The 18,226-nt window shown below is 39.1% G+C and overlaps 1 protein-coding gene across 1 annotated transcript; it reads right to left on the reverse strand.

The window, feature by feature from the left end:
- Position 1: 1 nt before the first annotated feature.
- On the reverse strand, positions 2-11,347 carry LOC109044625 (UDP-glycosyltransferase UGT4). Its single transcript, XM_072304819.1, has 6 exons — positions 11,059-11,347; positions 8,962-9,276; positions 6,568-7,067; positions 5,499-5,724; positions 2,646-2,865; positions 2-1,827 (listed from the first exon to the last, which is right to left on the reverse strand). Exons 2-6 carry the CDS (start codon positions 9,203-9,205, stop codon positions 1,542-1,544), a joined length of 1,476 nt encoding a protein of 491 aa, XP_072160920.1. The 5' UTR covers positions 9,206-9,276; positions 11,059-11,347; the 3' UTR covers positions 2-1,541.
- Positions 11,348-18,226: the final 6,879 nt, after the last annotated feature.

Consider the following 18,226-nt stretch of genomic DNA (forward strand, 5'->3'; position numbering starts at 1 on the left):
CTCGTGTAGAGTTAGTATAGCTGTCATTTTGTGACCAATGTAATCAGGACATTGGAATAGCACGGAAAAATCGAAATTTTTTACTTGTGAATTTTACCAAAATTTATGGGGACCGTCAGCGTCCATAAATCAAGTCAGCAGAACTGCCGTGCTACGGAAAAACGCCTATGAACCTTCAGACGTTGCAAAATTTCCTATGGTAAATCATGAATTTTCGGGAAAATTTTTCCTCCAATTCTTCAGATGATTTTGTTCGCAATTCCATCGAAAGTTCCTGAAAATTTCAAGGAAAGATATTCATAGCTTTCCTCAAACATGAACATTTTATCAGAGGAAATCTGGCAACTCTCATATGTTAATACGGCGCTCTTCCTTAGCACGGTAGTATGGAGCACCCTTACAAATAAGACGAAGGGAAACAAACACAATACATATGGAAATTAAGCCAGGGACAGGACGCGCATTGATTACGGCGCAGAGATACAACTATTCGTACTTGATGGATGTCCGTGTGGCATCTGCAAAATTGAAGGCGCGATGGTGTGAGATGTAAACTCTCAATGCTCCGCTTTACGCAGCCAATGGGGTGGCGTTTTGATTCAGGAGAAAAGTTAAAACACGAGGCCCAATGGGTCTCAACTATCTTTGGCAGTGTTGCTTACGTACCTAGCCTATGAAGCAGCCTTACATAGAATCAAAACGGAAACAAACACAATTTGGAAATAGAGCCAGGGATAAGGCAACTCTCGAATGTTCATACGGCGTTTTTCCTTAGCACGGCAGAGAAGAGGATGATGGAGTGTCTGACAACTTAAGCCGCTGTAATGGATAGACCAAATTGCAAATCGAACCGAAAAATTACAAAAAGAGCGAGGTTTCTTCTCCATCCTTCAAAATCGTCAGTTTGCAGACAGGCGGCATTGTTTCTTAGCTATCGATATTCAATGGAGAATATTTTTCTTCTCTTTAAAGGTTAAATTCTTTTCTCCACTGTTGTTTCTTAGCATTCCTCATTTTTGCCAAAAATCTGGAGAAGGGGTGGACCAGCTCAATCTGAGGTCATTTTTAAGGGGATCTGCAGATGCACTGGAAAAAAACCACATTGGATCTAGAGTCCAGACTCTTGAAAACATTGATAAGAAAAAATATTCTTGATTCGATCGGATTTTAGCTTGAATCAAAACGAAATCCGCTTAAATTAAGAGGCTTGGTTCTTGATTTAAGCTAGATTCTGATTGAATCAAGAGTACTTTTTTTTGTCGATGTTTTTAAGAGTCTGGACTCTGTAGATCCAATGTGTTTTTTTCCAGTGTGCATAACGGGTACCGAAATGATGGAGAGGAAGGCCGGAGGGGGGGGGGGGGGTTCAAAACGTTTAAAATAGTACCTGGCGTCACCAATGGATGACCTGATAAAATTCAGCTATCCTCTCTCTCACTGATGAGGAAGACTTAATTTATAAGCACCATTAGTACGAGCAGCTCGATGAAGTAAGATGAAAGAATAAAGAAATCATTTTCTAAAAGGCCGGAAAAAGAACATCAGTTTACTTTTGCTTTCGATGATTTGGTGACGAATAAAAGTCTCAAAAATAAAAGTGAGATGACCTGTTTGAAAATGTATAAGATCAGGCAAAAAGCGACGAAATATACGACAATAACGTCCAAAAAGAATAACTGGTACCACGGCATATGAACTGTCGGAGGTTTCAAATGATGCGCACCACTGTGACGTATCACGTATTCTATCCAATAGACAGAAGAGTCCAACGATGACATCGGTTTGTCCGTGAAAACTTCAGACGCTCTTTCAACACTCGCTTTGAACCTGGACAAATTATAACAGATAAAAGTGAGATTACTACACTGAATTTGCAATTTAATGAGATAAAATTGCAAGTTTTACCATAATATTGCTCCATATCTTTACATCATCTAGTAAGTAAATACGGTTCGCAAATGATTAATGAAACATGTTTAATTTCTCAAAGACTTAGGCGAATTGCAATTCAAAAAAAAATTGCGACTCATTTCCATTATTACGGTGAGATGAGTTCCAACATGCGGAGCCCCTTCAATTACTGAATAGGCAAATCACACAACACGTCGATATAGAATCAACATTCCGATGTAGAATCAACACTCCTTTACCGTGTAGTCGCAATTTAACCTACCTTAACCAGCCTGTGCTACTTGGGTTGTTCCATTTTTTACCCTCTTTACTTATTTTTTTTTTGGCATTTTACCTTAAAATCTCGATTATTTTTAGTATCAAAGAGGTTCGTCTTTATCGTGTAGTCGCAATTTAATGCAATCTGTGCTACACTAAAAAAATAGCTCTGTTCACAGGGCTCCTGCACTTCTTTTGTTCCAGTCACAGAGGCTTCCTTTGTGAGGACAGAGTACTCTGTTCCCACGACCGAAGTTCTGTTCTCTTAACGGAAAAAGTCTGTAAACGTAACAAAGAAACTGCAGGATCCCTGTGTGAACGGAAGGTTCTGTCGTCAGCGTCATCACTTGTTTTCTGTGTACTTGAGTTGTTCTTTTTTACCCCTCTTTACTTTTTTTGGCATTTTACCCTGACATCTCGAAAATGTTTAGTATCAAAAAACCTGAAAACCTGAATGGTCGGAGCTGCGAACTCACCTAGAATCCCTCAAAACGGCTGTAATCGCCCAACGAAGTGACTGTTGTGTTAAATTCCTGTACGATAGGTGCAGTCCATAACCCAAATACTGAGCATTCGCGGCGTTAATGTTTTGATCTGCGAAAAAGGGCACCACTATAACTGGAATGGCATTTTTTATTGCCTCCATCATGCTTGATACGCCTCCATGAGTTAGGAACAGAACGCAATTTGGATGAGCTGATAACAAAGAATCTTATTGTTATAACAGGATTGTACGGTGGCGTGGCGTGAATTATAGATTATCGATATTTCCAAATTTGAAGCTATGGTGAAGAATCGATTATTAAGGTGTTCGTGGCGAACACCTCGTTTATCGATCCTTTTCTCTAGGTTTAATGGCATATCAATCGATGTATCGCTGCTATCGCAACATAGATAGAAATTTTTACGAAGCAGCCCGAGACAATGGTAACAGGACAGAAACAAGGTGGAAAACGGGGAACGAGGCTAAAATACATATACAACTATAATAAAACCCGAGATATTTTGACTCAAAACTACGATCTCCGATCTCGGCCACCAACATGTCGGTTTCAGGTTTTCCTCCGATATTTTTTAATTTTCTCTTTATTTTCTGACTGAAAGGAACTCAGTTTTGAGTCGAAACGTGTTGGGTTTTTTATTGCTGCATTTTGGCTTTGTTTCCCGTTTTACCCCTTCGTTTTTCTCCTAGTCAAACTAACCCGACTCTTGCTAAAAACACGTGGCCCGCGGCACAGTGGATCGAGTCGATAGGAGAAGTTAGAGTACCTGTATAGCGAGAGTATGGACAGATCGCTTCATGGAGGGCTTAGGGCCCAAAAGTGCAGCCACCCTTCTAACCAACTTCTAACGCACAAAATTTCACTGCCAGTCTGTAGATTCCAATCCTAACGAAGATGGCTAAGAAGGTACATAAATGAGCGTTCTTCCACAAAAATGAGTAAATTTATGCAAAAGCTAAGTCAAATACGTGCTTTATAAACGACGGTTCTCAACAATAGTATCAGTAAATCGTTCTGGGTAATTGAAATTCATAGGTTGGCTGCATTTCTGGGCCCTAACTTTATTCGCGGAGGCATCGGTGAAGGCCTGATGGATTTTCGGAGTTTCACATCTGTATATACTCTCGCTATACAGGTACTCTAGGAGAAGTCAGACATGATTTGGAAACTTTAAAAGCTTGCATTTTCAAAAATATGAAACAAAAACGTTTAAAAGTGGTTCCATTGGGTTTTTTTTGTGAAATTATCCTTCAGGAGGACCCCATGAAATTGAATTCGTAACGTGATAGACATGAAATTTTGAAATTTTAGCCACAAATTCCATGTCCGACTTCTTTGATAAGCTCGTTCCACTGTGCGCGGGTTGTATGTGGCTGGCGCATACGAGCTTTAGATGTACGATTACATCGAAATAAAAGTCAGACATCAAGTTGAAAATAAAAAAAAAATCCAGTGTCAAGGAATTTTTTGACAACTACCCCTAGAAATCCCAACTTGGGATCGGATTGAGCCGGGTATTATGTCAGAGTTTTGGATAGAGAAAGTTCTTCACCATGGCTATCATGGCCAACCGGACGGTGACATCTCATTTGCAGCTTAGAGCAAAGCGTTGCGAGTTCACGCCTCGCGCCTTGGCGCCTTCAATTTTTCAGATGCAACACGGACATCTACCAAGCACGAATAGTTGTATCTCTACGCTGTGATCAACTCGTTTAGGTGTCTCTTACGTTTGAAATAGAAAAGTCAAGGTTGACCTTTCTCAAATGGACGTATTTCTATCAAACGGACCTATGAGCGCCATAGGGTGAGGAAGGTAGAGGGGGGTTTGGATTGGCGGCGGAATCGGGCGTCCGGCTTATTCCGTCCTATACTCGCAATGCTTTTCCATGGCGCTTAGGTCCGTTTGACAGAACGCGCTATCCGGGATTCTAAATTCCTCAAAAGGTACTCAAATTGGCGCTTAGTTCCGTTTGATAGAAATACGTCCAAATATACTGTGATGCGTCGAAATAAATTATCATTCTGAAAAAAAAGAAGGAAAAAATTGGAAAATTCATGTTCAGAGGTCTCTCAAGCGCATATTTTGGCAAGAGGTGTGTAGTGTTAAGGGATTTTTTGACCACTCCTAGAAATTCCAAGTTGGGTTGAAGTGACCATACTATCTCTTCCGGATGAGTCACACGAGGAGGTAAAATAATGGGAAACTTTTAAAAGAGGGTATTACTTACCCCCAAAAAAAGAAAAAAAAAACAGAGGTAACATGGATAATGCATACACCAAAAACTATCAAAAGTAATGTATCTCAACGCGAGTCAATTTCACGCGAACTGAGATTTGGCGTATAAAAACGTATTGGTATCTAAGGGCTAAACATTTTTAGGCCATATTGCAAATAATGGAGAACATATGTGGCTGTGCATTTCTAGTTTGCGGCCGACAAAAATATGTACGCGCGTGATTGTATGTGCTGCGTCTGTCTCGGAAAATAATTACATTTTTGGGATAATTTTTGCACAAACTCATTGACGATTGAAACAATGTGAATAAAATTATAAGCACACCTGCCGGATGCAAATCCCTCTTTCTCGTGCCGCAAAGAGGTAAAAAAATATAAGACAATCAAGAAGAGAAGGAAGAAATCATCGTTTTCAATCTACCGAGAACTGCTTGTAAACTATAGAAAATGGCGGTAGATCTTTAACATGAACAGCTACTGTTCTGATTGTAATGTTTCTTGAATGTTTCGAAACATCCACGACTGGACTCAGCTGGAAAAAACACTTCTGTAAACAGCAATGGAAGTTTCAAAACAGAAACCTAACTTACCCAAGATGCTTATTTGGTCAAACCGATCCCTCATATAAACATTTTTTGGGATATCCCAATCGGTGTATTTTAAATCTGCTTTCCATAGTATTGTCTGATCCAACTGTCCAAAAACAGTTAAGAATGTTTGCGCGATTTCCTTACGGATATTACTTGCTTTCAGCAGTGTTCCAAAAGAAAAGTAAATCACGCCTTTTTTCGCTTTGTCCATGATATCATTCAATTCCTAGGAATAAAAATTAAAATTATTATAAAGTGAATTTTTTTTTCAAAATATTTTGACTGGTGAAAAAATATCCCAGGCGAAAAATCACATTTCGCAAGTTGGATGCAAGATAACAGTATATGCTACCAGGAAGGTATGTTGCATATGCGGCAAAATTGAAGGCAACTTGAAGTCGGCTAGGTATATCTGCCGGTAGATGTATTGGTTCCACGTTCCTATCAACAATGCAGTAAGATAAATAAGTCTTCATTACAGAAATTCACGATCTACGGTGAGTTTGTTGCCTAAGCGGCAAAATTGAGGGAGACTCTCATAAGTGGACGATTTTCTGTCAATAGGTCTATCGGTTCTATCAAAGTTTATAGAGAGAGATAAAACTGGTTTTTTTTCTAGAGCGAGAATATTCTCGCTCTCATATGTAATGTAACGTGATTATTAAGTTCAAAAAATAATTTTTTTGGATCGTACATTGCGACTCTATATTACTCTATAGTTGGATTGTATTTTGAAAAGAGGAACCAAGAGCATTCAAATGTCGCTAAGATTGTGCAACTTTTTCTACCTCACAAATAAAAATCGACAATCTAAATAGGTTGTATCTTTACTCTCATTAAACTATAAAGTCAAGAAGAATATTACCTTCGTAAATATAATAATTTGTAAGATTTCGGTGATCTTATTGCAAGACTGTAAGTTGCTCATTTCTCAATCCTAGCAATATTGGTGCTATTGGTTCCTTTTTGCAACATGCAATCCAGTTTACCTCGTCTAAAGGCGCTGGATCCTTGAAGTGTATCCCAGATATCTCAATTACATTCGGAGGATATAGCTTAGCGCCTCTCAGTGCGGGGTTGGAAGTGAGGAGAAACAGCGACGTATTCCGTAGCATATCCGTAATGCGCGGAAGAGGCCCTGGAATATACTCAGCAAGCACAGCGTCATGCCGCGGTAATACCAATACTCATTGTAAAGCATGACCGAAAACTGGATCAGCGCATTCTCCAGCCTTTGCAAAAGGCTCATCGGACCCGCATAGTCGAGTTCGAAATGCGGGAGGTATGCGACCCCATTTGCAGCACCGATGTATCGAAGGATATCAGGGTTGTAACCGTATGAGGCGTAAGTCACGACCGGGGCTTGGAAGATGTGCCCGAGAACCGCCAAGGGCTCGAAACCGAAGAACAGCTCCGTGAAGATCAAGTCGAATTTATTGTCGTTTCGGGTCAGGTCCCGGTAGACTGAGGATTCGAGGACTTGCGGGATGTTGAGGTCGGCACGGATTTTCCAAAAGTTGAGATTGAAAAGCCGGTTGGTTAGAGTCCATTCCATCCAGTTCGGTGGTGCTGAAATATTAGACGGGCTCATAAAATCGTCGTTTCCATCACGAGGGAACGTCACTACATTTGGACGTATTCCCATCAAAGAGAACTATGCGCAGAGGGAAAGATGGGGTGTGCTCGTTGGTGCGCTCGGGCCATAAGAATGAATGGGAAATATAAAGCGCCAGTGACGTCAGCGGCAACGACGAGAGAAACGACGATCGGGGCGGTCTTTGACTCATGAGCCCTGTCCACAAGGCTCTAGATACATGCTCACTTTTATGTTATATTTTTTATAAATGGCTTTAAAAAGCTACACACAGTTTATGTGAAAAGTTTCCCCGAATTTACTTGAATGATCTCAAATAAACGTATCGAAAATTTCGACGCGATATTTTCGTTCGTTCTATTTTCTTTTGATGAAGCCAAAATAACTTGACTATCATCCGAGTTTCTAAATCGTTACAATCAAGATACATATTTTCCCTTTAATTGTGGTAAAATCTGGAGCAGAACGTCAAGAATGATGACACGTAGTCCTACAGCATTCCTACAGTCTAGTAGGCGCTTACAAACGTTTCACGCCAAAACTGACCGACTGCACTGCGTTTAGCGCAATGCGAGGAGTATTCATGCAGTCTTGTAGGCGCTAATATGGGCGTTGCGCCGACCGCACTGTTTGGCGCAATGCGTGAAGTATTCCTATAGTCCTGCAGGCGCTAATATAAGTTTAACGCCTGCTGCACTGTGTTCGGCGTGATTATTCGAACTCCTGTTAGAATAATTGCGGCATCGAATAATAGAGCTTAAAAGTCCCATGATATGTTTCGACGCCGTGTGAGCATTCCGACGTTGCCTCGTTTCTCCCAGTTAAATATTTTTTTTCCGAGAAAAGTCAGGAAAGCTCTTCATACCCACGACCATTATTCAATCTTTTTTATTCATTTATCATCAGAGGGTAAGACATCGATGATTTGTCAACACACTAACTAGTGTTAACATAAAACTGCGTTTATCACCCAACTGTTTCCTGCTGTATACCAAACTTCTACCTTAGATTAACTTCATTTTAAATTCATTAAATATTAAAATCTCTTCGTACAGAGAAGAAAAATCACAGTAGTTTTAAAGAATTGCCGTGGAGTAGTTTTCCGTTTAAAAAATAAAGTATGACAGGAAGTCTGCGACGTCGCAAGCCGAGTTATGTGATTGCCGACTTACACCGTCGTTATGCACTGTAATAAAATTTACACAATTACTCTCCTTTAAAATTAACAATTTTTCGGTCGGAAGCAAATACTATTTGCCATTCTGGTAGATTTTTTGATAATGAAGAAGCAACATTATTACAGCACTGTAGTGGAGATGTTACATCTGTGAGGAATGTGCGATTTGACTATTGATTCTTTTGTAAAAGTTCGCGAAAAACACGATGGTGCCACTGGTTTTTTCTGAAATCAACCCCCAAGCTCCAAAAAAGCTCTCAAGTTGAGGCCAAAATGGAGGGGATATGCCAAGCTATTCTGAGAGTCCACCTCTACATCAAGACAAACTCTCCATGCAAAGACAGGGAATAAATACATTGACAGGGCTGCCACTTTATTTGGGGACTCCAAAACAGAAAACACGGCATCATTGCTAATTTATTTGCTCCCTATCTTTGCATGGAGAGTTTGTCTTGATGGAGAAGTGGACTCTCAGGATAGCGTGGGATATCCCCTCCATTTTGGCCACAACTTGAGAGCTTTTTTTGAGCTTGGGAGTTGATTTCAGAGAAAACCAGAGGCACCATCGTGTTCCTCGCGAACTTTGACAAAAGAATCAGTAGTCAAATCGCAAATTTCTCACATATGCAACATCTCGATTGCGCTGGTTTCTTTTTAATGCGATCTGTTTAAACTGTTGGATGAATACTTACGAATCAGCTCCTCTGCACGGTCTGCCTTCAAAGAGATGTGTCGGAGATTTGAAATTTCTTCCTTCGGTGGAAACGGGCTCACAACGGTCACATTGTGGCCGCGATGAGCTAGAGACAGGAATATTGGCTCAACTTGAACGTAATGGCTTCGGATTGGGTTTGGCAGGAACACCAGGATGTTGTGCGCGGCAACGGAGCAGTCATAAGTCAAGCGGAGGGATAGAAATAGAATCAGGAACATCATATTTGCGGTTATTCGAATGCCGCATACTGTATATGCACGGAGCGATAAAAGCGCATTAATTTCGTGAAATTCTAAAAACGAGTGATTACTTTTCTGTTTTCAAAATGGAACGCATGCGAATTATGTAGCATCGCGTCCAAGATCTTGGACTCCATGCTCATCGCTAAACTTCTCATTTCTTTGCTTGAGCATGGAGTCCAAAAGCAAGTAGACCTTTCTTAGTTTTAAAGTTCGTCATGATAGAAAATCGTATACTTCTCACTGGAAAAAAAGCACATTGGATCTCGAGTCCAGACTCTTGAAAACATTGACAAGAAAAAATACTCTTGATTCAATCGGATTTTTGCTTGAATCAAAACGAAATCCGCTTAAATTAAAAAGCTTGGTTCTTGATTTAAGCTAGATTCTGATTGAATCAAGAGTACTTTTTCTTGTCGATGTTTTTAAGAGTCTGGACTTTAGATCCAATGTGTTTTTTTTCCAGTGCTCCTATCTACTTTAACTGGAACTAACCAAACCTAACATAACCTAACCAATTTTTTCCGAAAACACATTTTTTCGTCTTTATTTCACACAAATTGTCTTAATAAATTTTTGGACCGTATGCTCGTGTGTTGTCAGAGAATACTTGCATCCCACAATTTTGGACGCTATGCTCACTTCGATTTTTCTAAAAAAAAATTATCCCTCATTAAAGTGAGCATGCAGGAGTCAAAGATCTTGGACGTGATGAGCAACCGAACATTATTTAGGTGATCTTGGAGTCCAATATCATGGACGCGATGCTACATTACCCGCGTGCGTCTAGGAGAGAGGAACCAAGCCACATTCGCTATTGCCTTTAAATGAGCGATTTAATTTTCTATACAAGAGAACTCATGCGCAGATTTCTTTGAAAATTTAAGACATTCGTTTCGCTCTATGAAAAAGTTCACTAATATTTGCACAAAAATCTGCACAACCGTTCTCATATATACAAATTCATTTGCCCAATTAAATTTGGCAGTAGCTGATGTGATTTGGTTCCTTTCTGCTGAACGCGGTCCAAATAGTATTAATGTCTTGGGGGGGGGGGGGGAACGGGGGTGTTCATATGTTTTGACTTCTTAAAATCTTCATTTAGACCTAATTTATTTGCATGTGTGTCCACTGTCCAGGGACTTGAGTTCAGCTTGCAGTATGCAAATCAACTGACATTTTGGAAAAATTAAAATATTGATGATTGACATGACAGCTGTAATCTATTAAATTAAGTATGACTTGTAAAAAGTAGTATCAGAGCTCAATTTTTCGTCCGACATCACTGATTTGAAAGATGCTCAGAGCTATAACGCCTCCGATCACTTAATCTAATCTAAACCTGTTTTCCTCAAAATTACAAACACTTCACTCAGCGCAATTATTACGTTTTATTTTATTAATCTATCTTAAAGATAAAGAAAGAATTGAAAATCATTGTCTTACGTTTTAATTAAATGATAAATGAAGTCAGTCGTAGCTTTGAATTTAATATAATAGAATAAAATATATTCTCACGAGGGAACAGAGGAAACAGAGAACTACATCTTAGGGGGAGGGGTATAATTTTCCATCATTCGGTGCAAAGTATACCCAAAAATTGACTCTTCGACAGCAATTGAAAGCTTGAAAACCAGAAACGGAATAGTCGGAAAAAAAGCTGTGCAGTGTTGCCAGCTTTGAAAACAGCAGTTTACACACAGTTCTGTAACATAATTAAAAGTTTGAACTATAGCTTGATACTTTGAACCTATGTTTTTGAAAGCATTAGAAAGTGTTGGGCATCGAAAATTCAAAATCGATAGTCTTGACAAATCGGGTTAGAATTTTTATACCTTTAAGCACATTCTTTTCGACTCTGTCACAAGAGCCTTTCTCAATTTCTACTTATTTCGAAAACAAAAAATCACCAGATCTCAAACTGAAAATGAAACTTTGATTATCCAAACCGATTGACATTCACATGGATCACTTCACACTTTATTAACCGAATAACTGAAACTCGCCATATACCCACTAGCATTAAATATTTATCTTTAATTATTACAAATCAAACACTACTGCTCGCACTATCGGTGACACAATGTACGTTGCTTGATTTATAAGAGCGTTGGAGCAATTAGAGAGCAAATTTTGGCACACCAGTCCGATCAGAAATGTAAGTTCATCGTACTATCATATCATGTGTTTATCAAACATTTTATTGACGGGCTTAAGTACCCAAACGTGCGGGGGAGGGGGGGGGACAACCTCCCAATTAAGCAGTTATGGCAACTACATATCGTCTTACGGTTAGTATTGTGTTGAGCCTGCTCTCGATAATTTTTACTTAGGTACGGAAAAGGAGAAAACTTCTCAACCAAATAGTAGCAAAATATAAATTTTATTTTTGAGACTCCAACGACGCACTTATAATTGCCAAAACTATTCACCGCTGTAGCGGTGGAGAGGGTGAACTGATAACACTTATCTTGGCACACGTGCAAAAATTACCGTTATCGGCCAATATTACCTTCGGGGGCATAAAGCTAGTAACCGCCTCCCCCCCCATCTCCACCTCCGCAACAGAAAAGTTGTGACCGTATGTACTCAGCCACTCAATATCATTAGACTCATTTGCATAGCAAATCTCGCCGTGCTAAGGAAAAACACCGTATGAGCCTTTAGGCGTTGCCAAATTTCCTCTGGAAAATCACCAATTTTCATGAAATTTTTTCAATCTTTGTCTACCAATTTCGCAGATAATTTTTTTTGTAATTTGATCTAAAACGTCTGAAAATTTCAAGGAAGAATATTCATAATTTTCCTAAAAAATAAACATTTTATCGAAGGAAATTTGGCAACTCCCGAATGTTCATACGGCGTTTCTTCCGTAGCGCGGCAGAAATGGACTATACATTTGGCAAAAATGACTCGCTATTTCTGGGTCATCCGTTGAAAGCGCCTATCTGATCTGCATACGGCAACTGATGGCACAGGTGGATGGCATAATGCAAAAAGAAAGCTGATGGAAGAATGCCTAGTTTCGACCTTGAACTGTTTTTTGGAAACTACGCGTAAGTGTCCATAAGAACTTGTCGGCAGATACGCGGTGATTGAGTAATTCAAGGAATACGAACTTACGCTGTTTATGCTAATATTTAGTTCTCGTATGAAGGATATGATCGATTCAACTTCGACACTTCTATCGAGTCACTTCAACTATTAGTCCATACATGGTATAAAATACTCAAAAACATTGGATCTAGAGTCCAGACTCTTGAAAACATTGACAAGAAAAGGACTCTTGATTCATGCAGATTTAACGCTTATATCAAAAGGATATCGCTCAATTAAGAGGCTTGGTTCTTGATTAAGCTAAATCTGATTGAATCAAGAGTATTTTAATTGCCGATGTTTTAAGAGTCTGGACTCTAGATCCAATGTGTTTTTTTTTCCAGTGTATGGGTCTAAATACTCTAAATTACTTTAATTGTCCCAAACGGATCGTTCATAAAATACGTAACGCTCTAGCGGAGTGGGGAAGGAGAGCGTTACGCAAATTGGTTTTTTCAATGTAAAGGATAGGAACCTGCGTTAACAAAAGCGTTACAAGGGGAGGAGGGGCGCAAAATCCGAAATTCAGCGTTACGCGCACATGAACGGCCTGCGTAAACGTCTCATTCGATTCGATCTACAAGTCACTTGACTGAACTTGTTTTCGATATGGGAACAAAATATCGGCGGTTAAAGTTTTCGCAGAGTTTTCTTCGGACAGGGAAGGAAAATCACGGAAGTTTTCAAGAATTGAAGTTGAGTAGTTTTCCGTTTAAAAAATAAAATATGACAGGAAGTCTGCAACGTCACAAACCGACATACTTAGTTTGGTATTTTCGCCGTTGAAATAGTTATTTCCAACTAGGAAAAAACACTGAAAATGTGGCCCGAACTATATGTAACAACAGCGTGGTGAAGGAGTGTACAATTTTGCGAGGAAAGCAAGGCCAAATTTTTCACTCTGATTGACATTTTCGGAATTTTTTGGCCTTGCTTTCCCCGCGAAAAAGTGTGGACCCAGCAGTGTTTTACCACCTTGTTAGTTTTAACAGTGCATCAAGCAACTGAAACCACACGTCTTTTGTTTGCGGCGTGTCAAAATTTATCCGCTCTTACGTCACAAGTTGTTTTAAAGCACGTGGATATTTTAGCACGAGATTTTTAGAAAATACTCTCACGCAAGTAGCGGTGATCGCAATAAATAGCGATTTTACCGGTTGGTTATCGCGATCATACCGGCGGCAATATATCGAGATCTTATCCCATTAAAAATTGCGATACATGGCGATTAAATCGCTACACATCGCAATCTTCAGTTTGATAAAATCGTGATCAATTTTTGTCGATAAAATCGAGATTAATTTGCCATTTATCACGATTTTTATTTAGAAAATATCGCGATAAATTGTCGAGCTATAAAAGCGCTACTTTATCGCGATAAGATCGAGGATAATCGCTCAGATGTTGATGTTGGTAAAATTGCAATGTATAGAGAGTTTTCCGTTCAGAAATGCCACTTGGGTAACGAAGGATTTACACGTGGACACATACTATTCGTCGAAACCGTTGGTCCGTTTGCCAACTTTTATCTCGTATTTCTGAAAACATCGAAGTGGGATGCATGACTTGAGGGCGAAACGAGAACGTAAGTACGCAGTTTTTTCTAAATTTAAACTGGAGACAAATTAATTTTTAATGACTTTTTCTGGCAGGAATTCGAACGCAATATTCCACTCACGTCATCATGAGGTGTGCTGAAATTGTTTCCGTCCGTTTAGTGCACAATGACGTCAGGCACCGACAGGATTGTCATAATTTCTTTATCTTTAAATTCCCTGACTGATTTTGCTTTTCCCTGACTCCGAAATTTTTGGATTCCCTGACATTCGAATAAAACTTCCACTTCGTTTTTTCGCTTTGTTCTTTTGTTTCGTTTTAATTACACTTGCTTCTGCTGAACGCTAAATGAAGTGAGTTCCCAGATTTTCTCTGAATTTTCTCAGTCGCCGCAACTTCCCTGACTTTCTCGCTTTTCCAGATCGTCGGTAACCCTGCACACGCGCGGAAAGTACACAAGTTTTTTTCCTCTTTAACTTTCCTACTTCGTATGTCATACACATAGAAAAGAACAGCTTCATAATATTCATGCTTTTTATCTCAGTTTTTGGAACTTGGGAGCTGTGCTAATGTGATATGTACAATTTTTTTCACTTTTTTAAGTATTCTTTCTCATCGTGTTAAAAGGCTCCCCGACCCCCAATCTTAATTTTTTGTCACAACTCGGATTACATTTCGCAATAAGGAACCGATATTTATGGTCCATTTTAGAAACAACATACATGGCTTTGGTTTCCCTATGCAGATATGTGCTTTTATGGGAGAGCCAGAGATGCGGTTCCTTATTGCGAAGTGTAATCCAGTTCGTGCTTTAGTTCTTTGGAGCCGATTTTCCTAATTCTTGAGGCTATGGGTCCATAGCCTACATCTAGATAAGCTAACTTTCTTCAGATTTTTAAAGAATTGATCTCGTGAGTTCACAGTGTCTTTTGTGTGTTAGGCCGGACGGAGCGCTAGAAGAAGAAAATGAAGCCAGCTCTCCTAATGGTTAGAGAACTGAGAAAAACTTACTTTTCCGAGATTCCTGTAAGATTCCTTCTTGTTACCAGGCCGAAATAGGATCATTATAAAAATTCACAATCCCAACTTTATTTATTTGTTCGTTTTAGGCGAATAAAACGAGATAAGAAGAAGAAATGTGGAAAAATCAAGAGGACAAATTTGAATCAAATTCGTTTCCCGCGCATTGATTCACAGCAACCTCATCTGAGATTCCTGTAGGGTTCCTGCTTGTTACCAAGCCAAAATAGGTTTTTTTATAAAAATTCACAATCCCAACTGTATATTTATCTGTTCGTTTTAGGCATTTAAAATGAGATTCGAAGAAGAAATATGGAAAAATGAAGAGGACAAGTTCAAATCAAATCGTTTCCCGCGCATGGATTCATAGCGCCAGAATGGCTTCACTTCTCGCCCGTGCTTTTAGATACGAGCACTCCATCTTTATGTCTTTGGTTAGGCCGCGTAGTAATCTTTAGGTTAGGAGCCCATCTCCTTGTTTTCTCTAATAGCATCTTGGCGCCTATTTGCAGTGAGTTCAGGCGACTGCCCCCCCCCCCCCCACCCAAAATTCGACAGGGATTTTCTTTTTTATAGTGGTGCTCTTTCACCACGAAAGCAACCGCGTCAAAAAGGCTCAAACACCGCAACAGAGATACGCATTTTTGCAGTTCAACCGTCGTCTGATTGGATTAGAAGCAGAAAAAAATTACCACGAACCGATCACGGTTCGACGCAAGAGACGTTCAGACGGAGTGTCGTTGATTTTACTGAGCCGTACTTCTCATCCTGATAGGGTTGCAGTAAAAATCATGTTTTCCAGGGAAAGCTGTCCTCGGATGAGCTATTTCCTTCGGTAATAAAAATTTCTGGCCTCTACTAAAGCAAGACAAGTTGGCAAAATCACCAACACTCCACTCCGTCTGGAAAAAAATTAATTGCATTTTCCACCGAAAACCGAGGTTATCACTACGAATATTCGTTTTATATGATAGGGAATGTTGTCGCGATCATGTGCACTTGGTGGCAACTCGGTATACTCATCAGCACTTGTAAATTATTTTAAAATTGAACGTGTGTCTATTTCACGCATCTCTTTCCTCAATGAAGTAAAACTATCGTAATCACTGCGTTTGCCTCTCATCCTTAAAAAAAATAAAAAAACCAAAATGACATCGCACTTGTCTGAAAACATGTCTATCGTGGGTTGACGTCCAGTAGTATGGAATATCATGCCGAATCTAGTGTCTCGAACGATATTACTTCTCACGGTGAGTGTGTAAAAACTCTTACTTTTCGAAATCCAGCTTGAAAAACCCGAGTTATTTTTGCCGTATCACACGTGATAGAGCCAGAGGAAAGACCCGCTGATCGAAAACACTTTTTTTTTTCTTTTCTTTTTTTTAACTTTTATTATGATAACAAGACTACTAAGTAAAATGTGTTTTTACAATAATTTAAAAAGTAGATTCAAAATTTAGGTGAATGAGTCGCTGGACTCTAGCATAATTAGATTTAATAAATAGGTACTATTTACAATTTTTAAAATATATATTGTCTCTACTTTACAGCATCCACCAGACACCATGTGATGGATGTAAAGGTCGACATCAGGAGAACTAATACTTATTGGATACTGTTCAGCAGAGGCAAAATTAAAATATATGACTGATAGCAGTCAAATTATTTTAGATTACGAAAACACTAGGAAGTGAGATAATTATGCTATAGCTAGTAGGATAGTTAATTTTGTATGATTTGGCGCAAAGAACATCCTTAGGAAGTAATCACACTGGGAAAAAAAAATACATTGGATTTAGAGTACAGACTCTTAAAATCGACAAGAAAAGGTACTCTTGATTCAATCAGAATCTAGCTTAAATCAAGAACCAAGCTTCTGAATTTAAGCGGATTTCATTCTGATTCAAGCAAAAATCCGATTGAATCAAGAGTATTTTTTCTTGTCAATGTTTTCAAGAGTCTGGACTCTAGATCCAATGAGTGTTTTTTTTTTCCAGTGCATTTGCACGTGTCCCGAAGTTAGAAAATAATAAATGGCAAGGTACCAAGTTAAGCATTCTGATACATAGTGCATAATCAAAACTTAACGTAGAACACTAGTCGTGCAACGGAAATTACTGAAATTGACTCCTGACCAAGATATTTAATGTTTCTTGACGCGTGAACTCAAACTTCCCGCTCCTGAAAACACAATGATCTACGTACGTCAGATCGCAAAGTAAACGTTGCCGTCCCAGTCTCGGCGTTACAAAAATATGACAATCTCAATCTTAATGCTTTGGCTCAGATGTAGCAAATTATTTACACTTTGAACAATAAAGGGTGGAAAATGAACAATGCTCGATTGAGAAGTCTGCCGAAACCGGTGTAGTACGAGATTGCACCCACGTAGAGTATCGAGTTTCTTGTGACCGGGTAATTTTATTTTTCGTAATGAGTGTGGGATAAAAACGTTAATATCATAATTAGGAGTCGATTTCTGTAATTTTCGATGCAAGAATCATGTTTTACGTAAAATTTTAGTCAAAAACATGGATCAGAATGCTTAAATTTGTACCTCGTCTTGTCTAGTGGTCCTTTTAGGAGCTAAAATTTCTGTTCCAATTTAGAAACAATGCACGTACCATTAAAATTCCTTATGCACATAAGTGTTTGTACCGATGAACCAGAAACTGTAGCTTCTAATCGCAAAATGTAGTCCGTCTATCGATAGCAGCAAAGATCATGGAACTCGGCCCAAAGGAACGCTAGATACACTAAAAAAAAATTCTCGGCGTTTTTACCAGGGTCCGTTGGTACCTTTACCATCTCATTTTTTTTTACCAATTATTGATAATTTTACCGAGACAGACTGGTAAGCCTACCTAACAATCGGTATTTTTACTGTTTTTTCAGGTAAGAATACCACTTTTATTGGTGAATGGTAATTCTACCACAGTCGATAACAAATATTGGCGTTTTTACCGAGATCCAGTAAAATCACCGAGAAAGTTCAATTATTTTACCAAGATTTCTCGGTAAAATTACCAATTCCATGCATAAATGGCAATTTTACCAAGAAAAAACCGGGATCAAATAGAACCCTGAATTCTTGGTAATTTTACCCTTTTCTTAGTAAATACACCGAGATTTTTTATTTCAGTGCGATCTGCAACACCCGCCAATCCAAGCCCCCCTTTCCCTTCCTCACCCGATGGCGCTTAGTTCCGTTTGATAGGAATACGTCCATTTAACACCCCCTCTTTAATTTACCAACCACATTTTCATAGGTTATCACAGTCGTGAGTGTCTCGAGCAGAACTCCTACCAGACTTGACGACAATGGGCTGA

This window comes from Bemisia tabaci, chromosome 10 (assembly GCF_918797505.1).
Source record: "Bemisia tabaci chromosome 10, PGI_BMITA_v3".
Taxonomy (NCBI): Eukaryota; Metazoa; Arthropoda; class Insecta; order Hemiptera; family Aleyrodidae; genus Bemisia; species Bemisia tabaci.